Source organism: Tamandua tetradactyla, chromosome 5 (assembly GCF_023851605.1).
Source record: "Tamandua tetradactyla isolate mTamTet1 chromosome 5, mTamTet1.pri, whole genome shotgun sequence".
Classification (NCBI taxonomy): Eukaryota; Metazoa; Chordata; class Mammalia; order Pilosa; family Myrmecophagidae; genus Tamandua; species Tamandua tetradactyla.
The window spans coordinates 44,226,654-44,249,527 of NC_135331.1; the positions used below are offsets into that span (position 1 = coordinate 44,226,654).

At 44.4% G+C, this 22,874-nt stretch overlaps 1 protein-coding gene across 1 annotated transcript; it reads right to left on the reverse strand.

Annotated features, from left to right (window-relative positions):
- Positions 1-1,477: 1,477 nt before the first annotated feature.
- On the reverse strand, positions 1,478-21,748 carry SIAH2 (siah E3 ubiquitin protein ligase 2). The gene is made up of 2 exons (XM_077160778.1): positions 20,933-21,748; positions 1,478-2,303 (listed from the first exon to the last, which is right to left on the reverse strand). Exons 1-2 carry the CDS (start codon positions 21,350-21,352, stop codon positions 1,746-1,748), a joined length of 978 nt encoding a protein of 325 aa, XP_077016893.1. The 5' UTR covers positions 21,353-21,748; the 3' UTR covers positions 1,478-1,745.
- Between the last annotated feature and the right edge of the window lie 1,126 nt (positions 21,749-22,874).

Genomic DNA, 22,874 nt, shown 5'->3' on the forward strand with positions numbered 1-22,874 from the left:
GCAATTCCTTAAATACCAGAACTCTAGGCTGCCTAAAAACTCACCATTGAATCTCCCTTCAAAAACAATACCAAAATTAACTCTCAAGCCATCACTGCCTCTTGGTGCAGCTCTAATGGCATCAGGCCACTGAAGGTAAGCAGCTTTCAATGCTCACTGCACACCTGGGGCAGCTTTCAATCCTCACTGCATACCTGGGGCCAACAGTCTGAATTAACTCTTGAGTCTTGGGTTGGGATGAGGGAAGTGACACTAGCACTACTGGATCCTCTTTCTTCTGACTCTGAAAAGCAAGAGAAATTTTCTTCTTCCGCAAGCTGAGGCACAGTTAGACAAAAGGCACAGTCCCCGGAGAGGGAACTGCAATACCGAGGGTGGTCAGCTGTTCAGGGAAGTGAGTTTGGATCTCAGTGCTGCCACACCTATGCCATGACCTGGGACGAATTACTATTTCCCCCTGTGAAAATAGTGATAGCACCATTCCCAAAGGGAATAGCGAAGTGTCAATGCAACTGCAACGTAGTAGGTGCTCAATATATATATAGTATACATTATTCAAACAGGAAAATAAATGGCACTATTACTTTTTTGAAAATATTTATTAAAAAACTAAAGTGAATGTGGCAAAAACCAAACAAAAACACCCCCTCCCCCCCAAAAAAATCCCCACCTTTAAATAGCAAGAACATGACACTGGTTATGAAGTTTTTCCAACTCTACTGATTTCGTCTTTCACACCATCTACAGGAGGGCTTCTGAGGGAAGCCAAGTGTGAACAGGCCATCTATACTAGTGGTGAGCAAAAATTAATCACGTGGGCAGTGCAATGGTGGCTCAGTGGCAGAGTTCTTGCCTGCCATGCCGGAGACCCGGGTTCCATTCCCAGACCCTGCCCATGCTGGAAAAAAAAAAAAAGGTGCTAACCACGTGGGCACTGTCATTGGCCATCCTACTCGCTTTCCTAAGCAATCCATCAAAACACAAGCGTGACCCAATCTCAGAGGTGTGTTCATGTGGATATAAAGTTCTAGTTTAATTTGGGGTGGAGTAGGGGGCAAAACAGAAGGACAGACAATATCAGTAGAGGGCTATCTCAAAGCACCTTTAAAATCTGGAAACTTTTCCACAAATTTAACCCAGTAATTAATTCTCAAACTGTAAGGTGGAGAAGAATCACCTGATGAGCCTGTTAAATTCATAGGTGCCCCAAATGTGCATTTTTAAGAGGAGGACTCCAGGCGACTCTATGTACCATGTCAGCCATCCAATTTGAGAGAAACTGCTCAAATGCATTAAAACAACCCCTACCCCCTAAGAACAAGTTGAAAGTAGAGTTAAGGAATCTGTTGACAGTCACTGTGCTTTTGTCAGTGTGGAGGGATCAGTATACGAAGGCAGATGGGAAGGAGGTTCATATTTCAACATTATGGTCTACAGGAGCCTTGAGCAACCAGTCAAGTCTTGTTCAGGAAGTAAATAAAATTTAATCAAGTTTATTTCAGATCCCAGAACAGCCTCTAAATTGTTAACAGGCCATTCATCCCAGTCTAATAAAGTTTGTTGGGTCAAGGCCAATTCGGTTGTGTGTGTGAGATGGAAAGCTGCCATTTAAACAAAACATGGGGTAACTGTGGATCCTCACTTGTGAAGACATACTGAATAAAACAGCTATAAAAACCTTTATTAAACATAGAGCACTGTGCCCAAATGATTCCAACAGTTTATGAGCAGCTCCACACAATGCATCATGGACAGCACGTAGAAATAGTCACATTGATTCCAAGGTTCCCATTATCTGCAAAAAGATGTGCTATGGCTGTGTCAAAAACAAGGCAGTCGCTGTTCATGATGGCCGCGGCCACCCCGTCGTGGATGGACCGGGGCGTGGCCTCCCAGGTCAGTCTCCGCCGGTTCCCGTTCAACTCCAGTCTGTAGGCAAAGTTCTCGGCTTGCTTGCGGGTGCCGATGAGCAGAACGATGGCGAAGAACTGCTGGTGGCCTTCGTACTTCTCTTGCTTCTCCAGCACCAGCATGAAGTGATGGCCAAAGCACGACTGCATCATCACCCAGTCCACAGCCCCAGGTAGGTTGATGTCTGTAGCCAGAAAGACGATGTCTTCTCCCTGGAGGGTGGTGATGCTCTTGTGAGCGTGCATGAGATGGGACATCACGGCTTCCAGCGACCCCTGCCACTTGCAGGAAGCACCAGGACAGGGGCAGGAGTAGGGACGGTATTCACAGATGTCCTCGTGTTCTGGCTTCTCCGTGTGGTGCAGAGTCAGGGAACAGCCCGTGGTGGCATACTGCAAAGGTGGAGAGAAGCACACTAAGCCAAATGCCATCAAAAAAACTGTGCACCTCTAAGGGTACTTACTCAGTTTTCCTGGGTGCATGCTGTATGCTTATTTCAACTACTTTTGCTCAAGTGAGTTCCATATTTAAGACTAAAAGTCTCAGTTCCTATTTACCACTGATATTGTCTTGCATGAAACCAGGGGCATATCCTGAACCAGGAATGTACTCGTTTCCACACTCCCCATTCTACCCTTGTTGAAAGCCTGAGAACTAAAATTCTCCTACTATGAACATCTCAAACAAAACTGTTGAGCCAGCCTTGTACAACTTGGCTTCCCCGTATTTTCTGTGCACCTGTTTTTTAAAGAATTTTAAATTGCTTAGGGGAATACAAGTACTGTATGATGTCATATGCAATATCTGGAAATAGCAAATTTGAAGAGACAGGAAGTACATTAGAGGTTACCATGGGATGGAGATGGTGGCGGGGGAGGGCAGGGAGGAAGGAATTCTTGCTGAATGGGTATAGAGTGAAAATGTAAAGTCAGAAGAAGTTACTGAGACATATACTTCTAAAGTACCTTAATCTTAAACGTAAAGAAAGGATACTTCATTCAATTAAGGGATGGCACAGTAATTACAAGGATTAGAATAATTTTTTATTTTGTTACCTTAGATTGTCCACCAGGAGCCAAACATACACACACACTACACATATTTATGTACCACATTTTACTTGCAAATTCTCACGAGATAAAAGACACTTTTCCTCACTGCCAGATATAGTTTCCACCTGTCAGCAGAACTCATGACCCCTTATCACAGTTCCCTGAAACAGCTGGTGAGAGAAGGCATCGTCCACATTTCTGAAGAAGTCATATTCCACCACTGGGGTTTAAACAGTACTACAAGTTACTGGCAGTTACCTGCTGAAAGGTATGGAAAAATCAGATCAAAAGTGTGAGACCACTTAAAGTGACAGTAACAAGACCACTGCCATCAGAAATTGCCAGGTTTTACACATACACATACACACACATGCACACACAATGGTTGTGGGTAAGGCTGGGCAAAGAATATATATAATATCTCTGAATTAGTTTTCACATTAAGACAGTTTTACGAATTGGCAGAATTCTGGTGTTACCCTGCTCTACCCCTTTCTGGATTAGTTTGGTGACCAGCAGGCAGGCCAGCCATGGGGAAAGCTGCTCTTTGGCTCCCTGCTCTTACCTGCTGGAGTGACCAGTCCAGGACACAAGGGGGACTGAAGACCCCTCAGACTGCTAGAGATACTACCTCATCTTCTCGCCCTTCTAACCTTTCTCCTGGGGACTTTGGAAATGCTTTTTGGGTGGAAAGAAATCATGTCCAAGTGTAACTAACTTGGAAAATGGCCTGTCGGTGCTTGGTTCCAATCACACAGCTCCAGATCAGACCGTGGAGGTTAAAATGAAAAGGGCCAGATGCTTCTCTCTCAGCCCACTGGACTTTCCCCAGACCTCTTCCTCAAGTTCATGGTCTGTTCAGGACCATGAATGAGGAATGGCGGGTCCTCATGACAGGCCTAGGAAGAGGGAGAACTAACGTGGATCCCAGGGTGGGCGCTGGTCCTAGACCAGTTTTCTGACATGGGCAGGCTGTCCCTCAAAACACTGCCTAATAGGGTAGGAACAAAACCTACCTCTCCCTTGCACTGGGGATGACATTCCCGGTAGATTAATCACACCCACCACGGGGGAAAGACCACACTGAGAGGAATGAGGTTTCTGCTCACAGCCCTCCCAGGAATGACAGTGCTAATTCCTAGATACCAGATGGAGAATGAGTCCACAAGCAGACACTTGCCCAGACCTCCATGCTGTTGTCCTGGAAAGAATGAAGAGACCGGAATCACTTTTTCATGTGAAACTAGGCATCAGCCTTAACGCTCCTTGAGCAGAGAGGAACAGGTAAACTGCCCGTTGCACTTCACTTAGATTTCTGCTCCCTCCTTTAAGACATGAAGGGCACCAAATAAGGGCAGGGCCAGGGCTTTTTTCTCAAATATTGTATCCAATTGCAGGGGAAAGAAAAAACATCAAACAGCTGTTTTTGCTTCTCCCTACCCATTATAAATAAACCCCTTATAAACCTTAAATAGCCAAATTCTAATATTTCAGATGAATCAATCACTAGCAACAAGCAGGTACTAAGCACCTTCTCCTTATAAGACGCTAAGCTGCAGTTACTGAGAGGATAAAAGAAGTAAAGAAGACAGTCTTCTGTCTTAGAGAGACTAATTTCCCCTAATCAGAATGAAGAGGGTGGCTTAAAGAAAGAAATGCAGCTTGGTTCCTCCCCCATCTTCTTAAGGCAGAGTATAAACTTCACTAGAAATGGGCAGAAATATTTCACAGTATTTACTTTGTCCTTAGGAATTGCTTGTTCACCTTTTATTAACCATGGGCTAATTTTAAGATCCTGGGTGTAAAAATATTAATAATCATAATAATAATCAGAGAGAAAAAAATTTACTTATCTGCACATATTTACACTTCATATTTCTAACTTCACAAGGCCCTAAGAAACACATCCCTATTAACTGTGCTTTAAATCTAGGGTGCGGCTAGGAATACACAGTCTCCTGATGTTTCCTACGTGTGATGGGTGAGACATTTTTTCCCCAGAGTTTAAAAAACAAACACACACATGCAGTAAAAATAGCAAGAATTAGCCCGGAGCCTGGCAGATTCTCTGGCTGGAAGAAGGCTCTCAATCTCTGGGTCCTGAAGACATTTCAAAGTGAACTGTTTACCCCAGATGCCCAGGAATAATCCCAGGAACGAAGCGACTTTTGGCAAACAATGTACGGGAAAGTACTGTCTGTCCCTTCCCCCGACCCAAAGCCCCAAACCACTCCACGTTCACACACTCAAAAATTTACAACAAATATTTATCATCTAGCAACCATTTTAGATCTTTTTCTCGAGCAGGCATATTTATATTCTGAATTATTTGGTTTGCCTTACAAGTCACACATTCAACTCTTCCTTCAACCCAAAGATAGAGAACAGGGAACCTCCCCAAACTGCACAAATAGAAAAAGGAATACTGGGCATGTGTGTTGACAGTGACCTTAATGTAAAAAGATCTTGCTGCAGCCTCTATTAATTGAACACATACATATTTAAAGCCTTGGGCGCTTACTTGGTTCTTTCTAAATTAGCTGAAATGTTAAAGCTCAACTATTCCTTCTCTTTTCCTTCATGGGTGAGGGTGAGCCTTCCTGACCCCCAGTGCCACTTTTATGTCTGGGTTATAGACGATCTCTAAAAAGAAAAGATCTAAACTTGAAACACACACACGTGTGCATGTACTCTCATGTCACACGTCACGCTGGAAACCGTCTCGGCATCTTTCTGGAACGACATTCCAGAGTGTGCCTGATATTTCTGCCACCCAGACCAGGGGAAGTTGTGCAGCCATCAGAGGGAGGGCTTGGGGTGGGGGTGGGGCCTGTGAATTCCCTCAACTGTGTGTAAACATTTTGCCTCTGAACTGCAAACCTGAATCTCACCAGCTCCTGGCCAAGTGTTTTCTTGCAAAGCCCCAAGGGTTTCTGGGCCTGGAACCTCTATCTCAGAGCACCCAGAGGGAACCAGCTGTGGACCCCACCCTTGTGCGGTCCCAGTCAAAATGGACCACACTGCAACTGCACGGACGCAACAGATAATCATGCAAAGGAGGACCTGGAGGGGACAGGCAGTTTCTAGACTGCGGGTTAAGAGAGAGCTTTGCCCTGGAAGTGGACTGTGGACAGAGCAGTCCCATTTGGTCTAGCACAGGCTGCCTGGAGGGGACAGTGGGGGGTGAAGCTAACGGAGACAGCAGGTCCAGCTTCTGTAAGGACTTTACTGATAAGTCAGTTTATTTCAGGGTTTCTCAAACTTAGCATTACTGTCATTTGGGCCAGATAATTCTTTTATTTTTTTAAATGGGCAGGCACCGGGAATCGAACCTGGGTCTCTGGCATGGCCGGTGAGAACTCTGCCACTGAGCCATTGTGGCCCGCCCAGATAATTCTTCATTATGGGGTGGGGGTGGGGGAAGTCTGTCCTGTGCACTGTAAGATAACTCAGCAGTAACCCTGGCCAGCAGCAGCCCCCATCCACACCACCTCCGTGTGACAACCACAAAACATCTCCAGGCATGACACCAAATGTCCCCTGGGAGGCAAAACTGCCCCTGGTTGTGACCCATTGACTTAGCTGAATGACAAAACCCAGCTTTGAACAGCCACATCCTAGTTGAAAAGCAGGGCCATGCCAGCCAGCATGCCAGGATGGTCACTGCCCTCCCTCATGGGTGCTGACAGGTGAGGGAGCCGGTTCTACCCATTTCACAGACTAGAAACTGGAGACTCCCAGAGTGAACAGACTGACGTCCAGGTCATGTCAGGGTCACTGGGTCATTCCCCTGCTCTTCTCACGTTGCACACAAGTTTGGGAGTCAGTGAAGAAGCGATCTGAGAAAACAGGGCCAGAAATTATTTACATCCATCTGCCTTCACCTCCCCCACCTTCAAACACAAAAACCAGAGTCCACGGACAAGCTGCTTTTGAAAGCAGGTCCTAATATTAACTTCTTCCCTGGGTTGCAAGGAGAAAAACAGCCCTGAAAGCTCTCCTCCCTGAGGAAAGGGGCAGCATTATCTCACAGATAAATAACTAGTAATTAGGCCCTTCCAGCTTTCTCTGGCACCACGCAAGAAAGTCCTTAGGTTTTTATTTTCACATTCAGGCTAGGGCTTGCCCCATCCAATGTCTAAGCATTTAGGAAGGTTCAAAAAATGCCTGTGTTTGGGCTGGGGGGTAGGGGGTGGGGTAGGGGCTTTTCTTTAAACCAGTTTTTAGTTTTTGGTTCTGGTTCCTGAGAGAAAGCCCCTGGGCTGCTTCTCCAAGGGCTGAAAGTGTGTCATGGGACCTGCCCACAGCTATAAAAGAGATTTCTCCTTAGGGAATATCAGCTCATTTCTCCCGGGGAGAATTCGTATTAAGTAAAACTCTCTAAGGCGGGTGGGGTGGGGCAAAGGGGACCAAACCAAGAAAAAAAAGCCCACAAAACACAGAAACCCAAAGATAAAGGCGAAGATAAGGAGGTAGAAGTTGCTCCACAGCAGAATGAAAAGCAAAGAAATGTTGAAATAACATTTCTGTCTTCTCTCTAGAAACTTCTCGTGCAGCCAACGGCTCCATAGTCTTCTGCAAACAGTGTCCTGCCCTGAAAGGCAGCCTGTGAGCTGGTGCCTCATCTCTGTAGAAAGCAGTAAACAGTGCCCATTATTTCCCTCCACGTGGAAATTGAAGGTTGTGTTTAAGGTGGAATTTAGACAGAGTTTTTCCATTTTCTGCAAAGAAATACCTTCTCTCTCTCTCTCTCTCTCTCTCTCTCTCTCTCTCTCGCGCGCGCGCGCGCACACACACACGAGAAATGCCAGAAACATTGTCAAAGACTACACCTGTTATTTACCTAATAAACACAGTCATGTTATATTTATTTATGAAATGGGTATATAAACCCCTTCTTAGCCGGAGCCCTAGTGAAGGTCATGGATCCTGTGACTGGTTTGGAAAGAGTCATTTAATTTATTCAATTAAATTTGATTCCATGCAATTCAGGAATGGTTTACTGAGCTCCAACAATCAACAACCTACAACGATGGAGGCGCCCTGAGCTTCCCAGCAGAAGCACATCCCTCTTGGGGCTGTTACATCAGCACCCTGCGTTGGCCTGCTTACCTCCTAGGAAACAGCTGAAATTTATTAGCAAAACATCTGCCAGGCGTTGGGTGGCTGAGTGATGCCTCAAATGAGGCTGTCTCAAGAAAAACAAAAGACAATGGATACTTTGTTGTTGATGCTCATAAACGTTTGAATTAAATCCACGAAATGACCTTGCCTTGGAGTAAGCAAAGGTGAACTGAACATTCCTTCAATTTATATAAGCTGAAATCTGATCATAAAATGCATACGACAGCTAAAGGCAGTGCATGGTCCTGCACTGGGAAACAAAAATTGCTATAAAGGACATTACATTACTGGGGCATGAGTTGAAATCTGAATATAGAAGAGATAATGGATTATAGATTAGATAATAGTATCTACTATTTTAGCTAAGTTACCATAATTATATAAGGAAATGCCCTTGTTTTGGGGAGAAAAATACACGAAATGTATTTTGGGGTAAAGGAGCAGGATGCCTGCAATTTATATTCAAATGATTAAAAAATGTATATATATATGAAGACTGCACAAATGAGAAATCAAATAGGGCAAAAATCAAACAACTGGTGACTCTGGATAGAGTATATTGGATTTTTTTGTACTATTATTGCAACTTCTGTATAAATCTGAAAATAGAAAGTTACTCCCCAAAAGCATACTGAAGAATCCAGGACTGACTTAGCTTATTTACCCTTTAGGGGATGGATGCTGTTCAGAGGCAGCAGAAATCTCATGATTTCAAACCAGTTAGAGAAAAGAAGTGGTTGAATAAAGTAAATTTTAACATAATAGTGTTTTTTAAAAAAGAAATCTACTTTTAACTATGTATCTACATGTAAATGAAACTAAGTTAAAAGTTTTTCTTTTATTAGAGTCTCTTTGGGACTCATTCTAGTGAACCAATAGAAATCCACAACGAAGGCATTAATTGTTGGCACAATAACCAATATTTCTTTCACTTTTGTAGAAGACACAGCATTTTCCATTGTTCCTTTGATCCTTCTAAAAGTTTATGGGGACCAGACATGTCTTTGGTCCTGGAGTATAGTTTTGAGCTACAGCAGTTTCTTTATCCAGCACTCTCAGCAGTCCAAGGTTAACTCCAACTGGATTCTAGGCTGGGTCTGAAGGAATGAAACTCATTCAGTCTCCCCTTTAGCAGGTAAACCCCTCTTAGCACTGGGGAGGTGCTAATTCAAAGGATGAATTCTTGGCAGCATAATTTATTATCTATTGTTAATAGCAGATAATTAGGGGGCTATCGGTTGAGGCCCCTATCTTTTTGTCATTCTTTAGACTTTTTCAGACCAGAGTTGCAGCGAAACCAAGTGTTCACTGAGCAAAATGGTAAAACTTAATTTTAACTTGAAGTTAAACTTTAATTCCTAAATCTATGCCTTTATCTGGGTAATAGCCCAAATACATATCTGTAGATTGGTCGAATAAAAGAACAGGATTTCAAATACAAAAAAAATGCAGTCCATTTTTTTTAAAGGACTTTTAGCAATTTAAGCTAGCTCCTAGTAATAAAAAATGTTTATCTACTCCTCCTGCCACCCCCTCCCCAATCACTGAACAATCACAGGTTAATTTATGGGTCTACTAATTTTCTTTCCTGATTTACCGCCTGCTTCCTGGCCACCCAATATTTGTTGATAAATGAATAAATGTCATGAGGTTTCTTTGCAAAGTTAGACTGTTCTCCTCCACACTAATTTTACTTCAAGGTCTCATTGTGGAACTTTCAGACCTTTTGAGATGATGTAAGGAAACAGGCATATTTTTAGTTTAGACTTGGTTCCCTGTGGGCTTGTGTCGTCTTTGATAAAGATGTTTCACGTATTTTATTTACATAAATCATTGGGGAGTTGTTTATAAGCTCTTCTGAGAGTTTGCAGGTTAGGAAACAACAGCACGGCTGTCATTTTGAAGGCTGTGAACCCCTCTTGCTCTAAGTGTGTTCACAATCATGGTGGGGGACTATGATTAGAACTCAAGTACCTTGTGTCCTGTGTGATCTTGAGCCTCCCGTGTCACCTCACAGGTGTCTATAAAACTGTTTGCAACTCACCCTTTGACTATTATTAACAGAAGAGGAGTTGTGGGCCCCTCACAGTAACCACATTCAGATTCAGGCAGCAGGAGCAAGTGAAATCTTCACTTGTGACTCAATTCTAATACTCCATCTGCATCTGCCTAGCAAACTTCCTCTAAAAACTTTATAGAATATTTTTACTCTACTCAAATGGTAAATTCCTCCCCCTGATTCTGATGTGGTGTGAAGAGATAATAATCAACTCACAGTGTACTAACAGTTTCACAGATAATAATAAGAGAAGACAATATTACGCAGTCCCAGAACTTTCCAACAGTGGCAAGACGGAGCAAACAATTACAGTGAACTTTTTCAAGCTCTCTTCCAGGGAAGGCAGTTCTAATTAAGATTCTTGGAATCAAAAATTCCTCCTTTTTGCGCAAGAGAGAGCTGACAAGCCACGTTTTGGAAAGCTTTCTTACTAAAAGGTGTCTTAGTAGAAGTGTTTGGGGGAAATGTGATCACAGAAATTTGAGAACATCCTTCTAGAAGGGGGAGGGGAGCATTTGGCCTTACAAAGACTCACTGAGCTGGCAGTGGTTTATTTTTAATCTTAGAAACTTTAAACAAAAGTTGACTTTTGACCATGTATGTTTTTCATCGGTCCATAGCCAGTCAGCAGGCAACCACACATTGATTTGGAGAACCAGTTTTGTAAGGTCCCTTCAGAGTGCATGTTCAAGCAAATAAAAGCATCTTAAAGGAAGACCCAGAGTTAAACGCTCTAATGCCATGGACTAGATCATCCCCCATCCTTAATAGCTCTTATTCTTTTATGCCAGGCTCTCACCTGCGCAATGACGTTAACTGTCTGATAACTCTTCAAACAGTGCTACTTCCCTCAGGAGTCTTTATTTCTTGGCTAAAACAAATTCACCAGAAGATTTAGGTGATAGAGTTGCCAGATCTAGCAAATAAAAATACAGACGCCCAGTATGTTCCATGCAATATCTGGAATATACTTACACACACAAAAAATCTGTTGTTTATCTGAAATTCAAATTTAACTGAGCACCTTGTATTGTATCCTTTTAAGAGGGTCCCTTGGTATAGCTACCATCCTTCTGAAAGCCACTACAGACGTCTAGACTAGGAAGGGGATAACTGTGGCTCAGCAGGGTGCAGTGGTCAGCAGAGAAAGGAGAGGATAAGATGGAAAACACAATGTATGTGTAATTACAGAACCAGCCTGGAATTTTTGTTCCCCAAACTTACAAATTTCTTAAAGGGGATGTTTTAGTTTCCCAGCCTGTTTAAAGCAGATACCATGCAATGGGTTGGTTTAAACAAAGGGAATTTATTAGCTTACAGTTTGGGGCCATGAAAATATCCAAATCAAGACATCATCAAGGCGATGCTTTCTTTCCCAAGACTGGCTGCCAGCAATCCTTGGGTCATGTGCCACATGGCAAGGCACATGGTGGTGTCTGCTGGTCTCTTCTTTCTCTTGCAGGCTTCACTGCTTTCAGCTCCTTGCTTCTGCGTCTTTCTTTCTCTTTGTCTGAATTCTCTTAGAAAGGACTCTGATAATAGAATTAAGACCCATCCTGATTGAGGTGGGTCACACCTTAACTGAAGCAGCTTCATCCAAAGGTCCTACTTACAGTGGGTCCACACCCACAGGAATGGGTTAGATTTAAGAGGATGTGTTTCTGGGGCACCTGCAGTTCCAAACTACCACAGAAGGATCCAAAGCTCATCCTGTTTCCTTTACAAGGTGATTAGGAGGATAACATGAGATCATATACCTAGTTCAGGCAATCTCTTTGCAAGGTAAGTGATGCCTTCCATAAGACTCCACTGGTCCCTCCATATACCCCCAGCCTTTTCTTCTTCACTGGGCAAACTGCTACTCATCCTTCAAGATGTAGCTTGGACACACTACCTCACTGCGGTCTCTTGACACTCCTCTGCTCCCAGCACTTTACAAGGTCTCTGCTGCTCTGCTGACACTTCTGATTCCACCACTAAATGCAGAATTTCCAAAGGATAAGGCCAGAGAGTCAGCCCCACATTCCCCTCCAGTTATTAAATAAAGTGAGAGGAGGCAATGGCAGATGAGCTGTGGAAAGGAGAGGGCCTGGGATTGCAGGAGTAGATTTCAGGGCGAAGGTGGGAAGAATCAAAGTTAGTAGATAACCAGGAGCAGCCAAATCTGCCTGAGATTAAGGAGAAAAAACAGGCAGCAACATTAAAGAAACCACAGGATGATAACACCCAGTGTTGGTGAGGATGGGGAGAAATGGGTACTCAACTGCAACCAATTCCAAGTGAGAAAGCAGTTTGGCTCCACTATCAAAAACTAGATTTCTGCATATATCCTACTGCCCTACCACCCAACTTCAGGGAACTTATCCTTAGGGAATGATTACTTTCTTATGTACAAGGATTCATAGCAATACTTGTTCTTTTTTTTCATAGTAAGGAACAAAACTACTTCAGTGACAAAATGGTTAATTAGCTTTGGCACTGTCTTAGAGTTGCAATATGATACAGCCACTAAAAAATGACCTTAAAGCATATTTATCAATGTGGAAAAACAATCATGATGTCTTAGATGGAAAAAAGAAAACAAGCTATGAAACAGCATGTACAATAAGATTGCCACTTCACCTGCTTTTTTATCTTTTTTTTGGAATGAAAAAACTTGATTGATGTAAGGTAAGTTTGGAAAGACAGAGGCAAAATGTATAAGTGGCTATTTCTAGGTGGAGGGGATTATGGGGGATTCTTATTTTATTTTGCTTTCCTATAAGTTCCACATTTAAAAATATTGATTATAACTTTTTAAAAACTTATTTTATAATGTGTAAATTATTTTCTAAATGCATCTTAATCTAATCAGGCTTTCCCATCTAAAAGTGCTAAAGAAATGGAAAAAAAAAGTTTCATCACTGAGAAGCAATGCTAGGTCAACTACCTCAGCTCTATGAAAATATTATCAGACTGTAGGAAAAAGAAGCTCAGTGAAAAAATCTGTGGAAGAAAACAAGAAAGAGTCCTTTTTTTTTTTTTTTCCTGTTCAAAGCTTATGTCTATGCCTGGTGGGGAAATCTGGTAGTTACACATTTTTTTCAGTCCCTCAGGGGGCTTTGCAAATACTTTTTAATTTTACCTAAGATACTGTGAAATCCATCAGTGTATGATTCACTTCAAATATCAAGACTTTGTTCCTTATTCTAAGTTCCATGTCAAATAAAGCTGAATTAGGCTACTTGAATGAACTGACTAGATGGGTTGGGTTGGACAGTGTGCCACAAAGTTTAAATTCTGAAGGAATGGATATTTCTTCTTTTGATCTTACCTAAAAGTTAAAGTTTCAAAGTATGGACAATGTTATCTTTTACCCTATATTTTGATTTAACCTTGGTTTTAACTAGATCAGCATATGTCACATCTCCAATCAGAGTCTGATGGCGTCTTCAGTTTTTTAACAGTTGCTTACGAGAGTAATACTTATTTTCAGAGTGGAGAACAAACTCTGAATCTTAGGCATCACACTGTACTTAAAAGTTCCAGGAAACTACCAGGTTATACAAAGTATAAGTCATTTTAGAACTAAGAGATGAGGGCTGGAGCTCAGGAGTAGGTGTGACTGCTAGAGGAGCTTGCAGTCTGGACCCTAATTTTCTTATAAGCATTTTTAAAAGAAGCTACTTTCAGAAATAAAAACAGTTTGACAGTTATCTTACAATGACAAGCCCACAGCAGAGGTTTTGTTCTGTTTCACCTTACATGTTTACCAGAGTTACGTTAATTCACTGATAAAATATAATTTATACATTTAAGAAAAAAAAAAAAAGCTTATGCCTAGATCTGACCTCAGATGCTGACCATTTGCTTTCTGCTGGCTTCTCAATGCACACGTTTATTTAGTCTTTGCTCTGTGCTGAGGCCATGCTAGGCACTTTGCATGGATTATTATTCATGAGATCCTCTAGACCACTCCAGCCAGCATCACCCCATTTAGCAAAGCACCCCTGACCCTGGAGGGGTCATCAGCCAGTCCCATGGGGAGGGAGAGGAGATACAGAGACTCAGAGGGCACACCCCAGGCCTGACCTCAAATCCACTGGAGAAAAGGCTACCACAGGGAGGGGTGAAGGAAGACACAGGCTTTGCTGACTCAACGTTTTAAAATAGTGCACAGGGGGCGGGCCACGGTGGCTCAGCGGGTGGGCCACGGTGGCTCAGCAGGTAAGAGTGCTTGCCTGCCATGCCCCAGAACCCGGGTTCAATTTCTGGTGCCTGCCCATGTAAACAACAAAAAATAGTGCACAGGCCCACATGTTCAAGACAAGTGTATCTTCCACTCATCGTTAGTGTCTGTGGCCAGAGACGGTGAAGAAGATAACCTTTTGTCCCAGAGATCTTGACGAGTTTGAAAATAATTACATAAAATCTTAACCAGACTGGAAAATGAGGAGCATGATGGTTTCCCCAATGTGTAAGAAACTAATGGAGAAAGAGGAGCAGCTGGGGTGAAAGGGATGACATTCTGTTCCAGAATTTTCCAAACCCCATACGTTTTTAGGCTTATTGTCCTAAAGCTTAACATAAAGGTGAGTTTTGATCAGGGAACCTTTTTTTTAGCCTTCTTCTTAGGTTTTCCCTTTTCGTTGTGCAGAGTGGAGCCATTTGCTAATGCGGGCAGGGCTTCCATAGATGATCACACACTGCACAACTCACCCAGCCACACGCAGGGGCCCCTGCTCGCTGGCCTCTAGCATATCAAATGTGTACCTACTATGTGCCACCTGCAAGGAATGAGGACCTCAGGGGTTTGAATGAGAAACAACATTTCTCACAAATTTTGTCATAAGTGAAGTCTGGCTCTTAAGATATTTTATTTACTGGATATATGTATACATAGCACGTTGTATGGGGCTTCAAAAGATTGCTCTAACACCGAACTGGAAAATCAAATTTAATCTTCAGCTGCTCCTTTATAGACCTAGTCCTTTTGGTAGGCCTCCATTCTGCTTGTCCTAAGGATCAAGTTCAAGTAACAATGTTCCAGGTCATAGTGACCCGAGGAAAAGCCTTTTGACAACTGGGTTACAAACAGCATTTCACTCCAGTACTCCTTCAGAGACTTCTGGGGCTTCTCTTTAATTTTACACTTGAGAGCTAAATTATCGATTTTGTTCTTAAAAATCCTCAGCCTCAATGTGAGTGTGCATTAACACTGCCAGCTCCACCTAAGCTTCTAGGAGCCAAGCTGGTCAATGTCAATGTCAGCCAGTAGTGAGGACAGCAGAGACCATTTACAAAGTAAGTGATTTTGTCCTGGGGGAATTCTTGTGGTTAAGAAGAGATCTTGGAAACAGTCCTGGAAAATAAGCTTATGCCCTCAGGCTTCTAGGTGATTCCCCACCTACTAACAGCACCCCTCCTCCACCCCCAGGCTTTTACCCCCCAGCTTCCATTTGCTATGTAAAGCATGGGTCCTACTAAGACACTTCCTATCTGATCCCCACAGCACTCACCAGCTAGGCTGAGGGAAGTAGAGGTTGTCAAGGGCCTACAAAGCCAGGATGAGAACCAGTTCTTCTGCCTCTTGGCTTGTGCTCCTTTCCCGTGTACTACTAATTAGATTCTGAAATTTTAGGGCAAGAAAGGACCTTGGTATAATCATTTAAGTCCAACTCCTCTTGATGAGAAAGATCCTCAGGTGCAAAAAAGTCAGTCAACTCATAAAAAGTGAAACATTTAGTCACTAGGATGACAGTTCAGGTCTCCTGAGGGATAGAATGGAATATTCTCCTGAATATTGGAAAGAAACAAGCTACAAAATGACCTACAGCGGGGCCCATCACACTTCCAAAGTCCATGTATGGTAAGAGTTGAATGAGAGCTTCCAGGCTCAATGGATGCTTTTAAAAAAAGAATCAGATCAGGATGGTTCCTAGGCCAGACAATTTCTGAAACCCAGAGGGGCCGGCCTCTCCAAGAATATCAACCAGTTCCATCCCCATATCCCATATTGTCAACAGCCCTTTTCAACATGAAAGAGTTAGAATGAGCATAGCACAAATATCTCTAGAGATTGCCAGAAGGATCAAAGAAGAAGAAGAAACAAACAAATGAGTATGACTGCTGAATCACTGTACTGATATTTCTTTTAATCTCCAGTGTCCTGGAGCAACTAGAAGGGAAAACCTGAAATTGTCGAACTGTAACCCATACCAAACTTTGAAATGTGTTCTATAACTATCTGTTAAAATGTACTTTGAAATCTGTTGCTTTTTTGTATATATGTTACATTTCACAATAAAAAATGTAACAAAAAAATCAGGTCATAATGTTTAAATTGTACAGAGTTTCTATTTGGGTTGATGGAAAAGTTTGGTGATGGTGATAGCAGGGCAACATTGTAAATATAATTAACAGCATTAAATTATATATTTGAATTTAGTTAAAAGGGGGAATTTCAGGTGGTATATATGTTACTAGAATAAAATTAAAAAACAAAACCAAAAAAAAAAACAACAGGACTGCATAACACAAACAGCGAACCCTACTGTAAATGATGGACTACAATTAATAGTACAATTATAAAAGTGTTCTTCTATGAATTATAACATAGGCACCACATCAATGAAAGGTGTTAATAATAGGGTGGTATAGGGGATCTCTGTATTTTATGTACCTACATAAACCTACACCTTCTCTAATAAAAACAAAAATAATAAAATGAAATAAATTAAAAAACAATAATAATAATAATAAAGAATCAGACCAGAGGTTGCAAACTGACAGGTGGAATTTGGCCGGCACACATGGTTGGTTTAGCCTCCAAGTGCTGATTTTCGATCTGAATTGGGCCAATATTTAAACAAACAAATCGAGATATTTAACATTAAAAAAAAATCCAAATTTCTGGCTTTTCTTGAAAAAATTCAAAGGTCTGGCATGGCTCCGTTCATCTTGCCATCCCCATCAATCAGCCAGAGCTGAGCAAGGGATACCACCTGCGGGGGGGGACACACACTCTCCAGCTCCCTGTCTCCACTGCTCCTTGCAAGCTCCTGGCCCTGCGGCCACATGTCCAGTGCCTGTCCCTTGCACTAGCCTTTAGCCCCCTGCTGGCCTTAAGGGGCTGTCTCCATGGGACTAGATGAGTCTACACTGGGGTGCTTTTAAATTTTCAATAGGGTTGTCTGACTTGACTCTGTTTTCCTTAGAAGCAAAGATAAATACCGTCACAATTTTAACTGCAAGGACGACTTGTCTGGCTGAGGTTTTCCAGTTCAGTAATTATTTAAGAGATACACTACAGAAAACTTTCAGAGCAGGCACAGAAAAGTGGAGAGAAACTGCATCATCGTATAAGTGGGCTGGAGTGGAGTAGCTTTTCCCACAGTTAGGGAGAGAAATCATCAGCTATCAAAATACACTTCTGAGCGAGGGCAGGAATGTGTTAACTTTAGCCCTTCCCCCTATTCACACACTCCACCAAGGCAGAGGGCTTGAGATTTGGGAACAAGGATGTCAAAATTTCTCAGGTGTGGGACAGTCAGAGAATGAACTAAAAATACCACTAACAGAGGAGAGTCATACTTTGATAGAGAACCTTTTTTTGAAAGCAGATCTGAGCTAATAATGCATGCATTACTCCCTATCAAAGGCGTGGCAGCACTCTAACCTTTAATTAAGTAGCCCCACCTCTATTAAGGTAGTGATTTGGCAACATATCCGTTTTTCTGTCAACCCTGTCCAGCCCAGAGCCGTGATGAAATCCTGCAAAATATTTGGTTTGCTTTCTGATCCTCTTACCCCACATACCCTACAAAATTCTTCCCAATGAATTATATAGTTAGCACGTATGTCGTTATGTTGGGATGTTCCCATCAGAGGCCCATCTGGTGAAGTCATCCATCCAGATGGTTTGGTTGCTGGTGTCAGCCTTAAGTTATGATCTGAAGCCTTGGAGCATAATTTCGGTTACAAACTTCACATGTGGTAAGGAGAACTATAAAGGATGTGTGCCTCTGGGGTAGAGGGTATCTTATTTCATATAGCTTCCCTTCTTTTCATGGAATGCTAGAAGCCACGGGTCCTTATTAGGCCCTACAGGTGGTGTCTCAGGAAAGTAGTGGCAGTGTCAGGACCAGCAGTCAGGGTTTCTGCCATCAGCCAGACCATGAGAGGGATTGAAGAGCAGGTAGGTTCGGTGACAAGGCAGTCCCTAGGGTTTCCAGGAATCTCAAACTTCAGGCTAAAGACCTGTTTTATTTTCAGGATGACACCGTCTTGACCATTCCCTATTGTTTCCGATCCTCCCCAACTAACGGATCTCAGCTGCTTGCTGGGCCTCTGTATTCATCCATGTTTGGTTTGCCCAAACTAAAAGGCTGAGCTGCCCTGTCAATAGTTTGGATTCTTGGTCAACCAAAGTTGAGGCATGCATACAACAGGTTTATAAAGCTTCTCACCCACAGACACACACACAAAAGTTACCCCAAGATGAACTTTTCTAAGCTTTGTTCCTGGTCTGTAGGGGAAAAGTTGATCCTTTTCAATTTCAGGTTGCAAAATGATAACTTTGGCCAACTGCACTCTTAGAGAATAAGGACTTGGAAAATCATTGACATGTACAGTACAGATAGGCTGAGTACCCTGGATTTCAAAGAAATCTACTCATCAAGAATGACTTCACTAGTGTTACATGTTAGGAAAGAACAAATGCTTCCAGAGGAGCCAAAGTTCTAGCTCCTGAAAGTGAAACTTCATACTTCATATAGCAGGTTATAACTGCTTCCCTCCCTTTCTTTTGGGAGCAGTCACGATGCGCCTATGAGATTATTTCTTAAAAGTAAATTATGGGGTAATTCAGTGGTAGAATGCTCACCTTCCATGCGGAAGACCCAGGTTTGATTCCAGACCATGTGCCCAAAGGAAAAAAAAAGAGTAAATTATGGAATACTGACACCAAATGCTGGTTTGCGAACGGCAGTTCACCTAGAGCCTGAAAAACCAAGTACATTTCTTCTATTAATCATTGAAAGTTGGGGAAAAAGTGAAGGGCTGAGATAATCGCTCCTCAGAAATCCTGTCGGGCAACCTCCCCCCCCACCCCAATATATCTGAACATCAAATACCCACTATATTCCAACTATCATCAAGTCTCCAATCACTAGGCTGCCCCCTTCTTCATGACTCAAAAATAATTATGGCAGTATTTTATCTAAATTTTATAGGAAACACCTATTGGGCTGGGTGAATAACTAGTTATTATTTGGGGAGGGACTGAAATCAAGTTTATTATGGTTGACAGGAACCCCACAGTCCAAATACTAATTCAAATCCTTATTTGAATATGCTATTTTAAACGTGATATGTGGCAGGGCAGTACACCAAATTAAACCATTAATTTTACTGACTTGAATCCCAAGCCTCAGTTCTCTGGTGGATTATTTTAAATTGTAAAATGAGCTCTTGCCCTATAAAATAAGCAGCACCAATAAGAAATGCAAGACAATTTAAATGGCCGAAGAATCAGAGCAGTTACTTTTACAAAAAAAAAAGCAAAAAACCCTCATAAGAATTAATGACATTATTTCCATCTCTAAGTTCAGAAAATGAGTTGTACTAAATAGCTCCAACTATTAGTTATTAGTTAATGAGGAAATAAAGACAGGTATCTGTGAAACTGCTTAAGATTTGTAAGTGATAGATGTAGGTAAACAGATGTTATAATGGAACCACACAATGCAATACCATGCAGCCATTTAATATACAATGAAGGAAAGCTAGTTTCAGCCATAGAAAAATATGTGTGATAATATGAAATTAAAAATAGCAATTGCAGAAGCCATTTTTGGAGAAAAACTTATGTCTATCCATGTGCATATATAAGCCTTCTTACCACACACTGAATCTATGATTCTATGGTCAGTGTGTTATCTATATAAGGTTAGAAAAAGTCTCTAAAGATACACACTATACCTAACAATGGTGGGAAAGGAGGGGCTGCCTGGGTCTTTCACTTGACTTTTCTTGTCTTTGAAATCCGCCTCTTTTTGCAAGCATACTGATAACTTTTTAAACTAAATGAAAAATAAAGTGATAGGCTTTAAAGAACAGTAACAACAGCTCCCGCGGGTCCTTTCCTGTTAAATTCCTGATAGACCCTCGTTTTCATTCCATTTGGTACATGAAACACAGCCACAACTCCCCAGCCCTTCCAAGGCCAAGGGAGAGAAAGGCGTGGTTTACACAGTTTTCTCATTGCTGGAGAAAAACAGGCTGTAGGCTCCTTTTTTATAGCTACACCCCGGAGAGCTCCCACGTGTCAGGGGTGCGCTGACTGCGGGCGGGCGCACAGTGCAGAAGGAGTCTAGTACCAATCCTACCAAGCCGACTGCTGGTAAAAGGGTGCATTTAGCGCCTCCATTTCCTCTTTCCTCAACCCCCCATGGATAGGCAGTTTACCAGTCCAAGGTTTACTACCTAGCACCCCCAACTACACATCTGCAAAGGGCGCAGCCACCCTCGCGGTGAAAGCGGCAACGTGTTCTAATAACTAGAGGGTGCCCATTAATCTGGGGTCAGGGCTCCGGCAAACGTCAGTCCAGAGCTACTCCTAGTGGGGATGGGCGGATTTAGTGGAGGGCAGATAAACTGTAACCATCTTTTTTGCCCCCTCCACCCCCCCACCCCACCCCAAGTAGGGGAAATGCTACTTGCCTTACAGGGCCTGCAGTGGGCTGGAAGATAACCGGAGTTCCGGAAGGTCGCCCGGCAGAAGTGCGCGGGTGGCATCTGGACTTACCTTGCAGGGGAACAGGACGGCCGAGGCCACCTTCTCCATAGCCAGGTTCCTGATACTGGGCGTCAGGGCGCCCCTGCACGTCGGGCAGCAGCTCAACTTCTGGCGGCATTGGTTGCACACCAGGTGCCCGGCCTGGCACTGCAAGATGGGTGGCAGCACATAGTCAAAGCAGACCGGGCACTCGAAGAGCGAAGTCAGCTCGTGGTGCTGCGGGGACACCGGACCGGCCCCGCCACCCCCTCCGGGGCCCGAGATCACCGCCGCCGCGGCGGGCACCGCGGACGAGCCGGGGCCCGCAGCCGAGATGGTGGCGGCGGCTGGGGGCGCAGCAGGGGACGGAGCGTGCTGAGACTGCGGCGGCGGCGGCTGCTTGCTGCAGGGTTTGTTAGCGCTGGGGCCGGTGGAGGACGGGCGGCTCATCGCGCTCCGAGCCAACCATGGAACTGAGGGCGCCTGCCTGCCGCGGGGGCGCCGGGGTTAAGGCGGTGCGCGCCCCGCGGGCGGCGGGCTCCCAGACAACGCCACGGCGCCCAGCGCCGCACCGGAGAGCGAAGACCACCGGCGTCCCGCCAGGGGAAGGCAGGACCGCGCTGGCGATCGCTTCAGCGCCCGGCGTTCGGAAGATCCCTCTGCGCCCCCGGACTCCGCGCGGCACCTTCCTCCCGCGGCGTCCCGGGCCCCGAACCCGAGCTGTGCGCAGAGCCCTGGCTCCGGAGCGGCAGCTGACGCAAGCCCCGGGGGCGCGCGCGGACGTGACGCTTGGACACGTGTGCGGCCGCCCCGGCGCGCTGGGACTGGCAGAGCCGCTCAGAGCTGGAGCGCGGTCCCCGCCCGGCTCCAGCTGGCAGCGCAGGGACCCGCCTAGCGCGGGCGCTTCCTGCTGGGGCCGCGAGCCGGGTCGGTGCCAGTGAGCATGCCCGGCTCGCCGCTGCCTGCGGTCGGCTTTTCCGCGTACGGTGGGGGGGGGGGGGCCACCCTCGAGGAGGCGTCGCCGAGGTCCTCTAGCCACACCCCGGGGAGCCACGCCGGCACGTCCCTCCCGCTCGAACCAGAAGGGCAACTTCAGGCGGGGCGGGGGTGTGGACGGTAGGCGGGGAGGACGCGGGCGAGTGGCGGCAGGGCGCGGTCTCCCCTTGGTCAGATCGGAAAAAACCGAGAGGGTTCTGTCGCCCGAGTTAAGTCACCCACGCGCGGGGGAGGGCGTGCTGCGAGGTCACGGAGAGGAGCTTAGGGCGAGAGCTGGGCAAGAGGCTGGGGGCAGGTTTGCAGCAGGCACCCGGCACCTAGTATTCCCGTGGGCTGTTAAAAGTGGTGTCGGGCCATTCCGTGGTTCTGCCCCGCGGGTGAAGAGAAGGTTTAACCCCCTCTTTACTCCTTTATCAGTAGACCCAGCAAAAACTTCGTGGAATTGGGCGCCTCTGACGTGCATAGCAGCGTTGGCTAAAAAACCGAGTTTGAGATCGCTTTGGGAATGCCAGAAGCGTGAGTTGGTGCTCGTGAGGTCTCAGAAAGACAGTGGAGAACCCTCCGAATATGCACTGCGTGCTGATCTTTGAGACCCGGTGGAAATCCAAGCTTTGGCGCGCCGTGTAGACGCTCAACCTGTATGCCCAGAGGGAGCTCTAGAGAGAGGATGATAGCCTGGCGTCAGCTGCGAGTCAATTCAGTGTGTACTGTGTGTTCAGAGTTAAATTCAATAGCATACTTTGTTCGAGCTGCTGACACTGGGATAGGAATTGAATGATTTTTTTTTCTTTTTTTTTTGTAAGAGAGATAGCGGTAAGAAAACTGTTAAGACAGGGAGAAAGGAAAGTTGGTGCCCTCTACTCACCACCTGTATGACTTTGGGCAAGTTCTCTAACTTCTGTCTCAATTTCTTCACCTGTAAAAACTGGGATGATAAGATTGATGGGGTGGTGAGTACTAAAAGAGTTAATCTATG

Excerpts from the sequence above, each read along its gene's own strand:
- SIAH2 (XM_077160778.1), bottom strand. The coding sequence starts at position 21,352 with ATGAGCCGCCCGTCCTCCACCGGCCCCAGCGCTAACAAACCCTGCAGC. Across the intron at positions 2,304-20,932 it reads CCGTCCTGTTCCCCTGCAAG|TATGCCACCACGGGCTGTTC; the intron begins GTAAGTCCAGAT and ends CCACCTTTGCAG.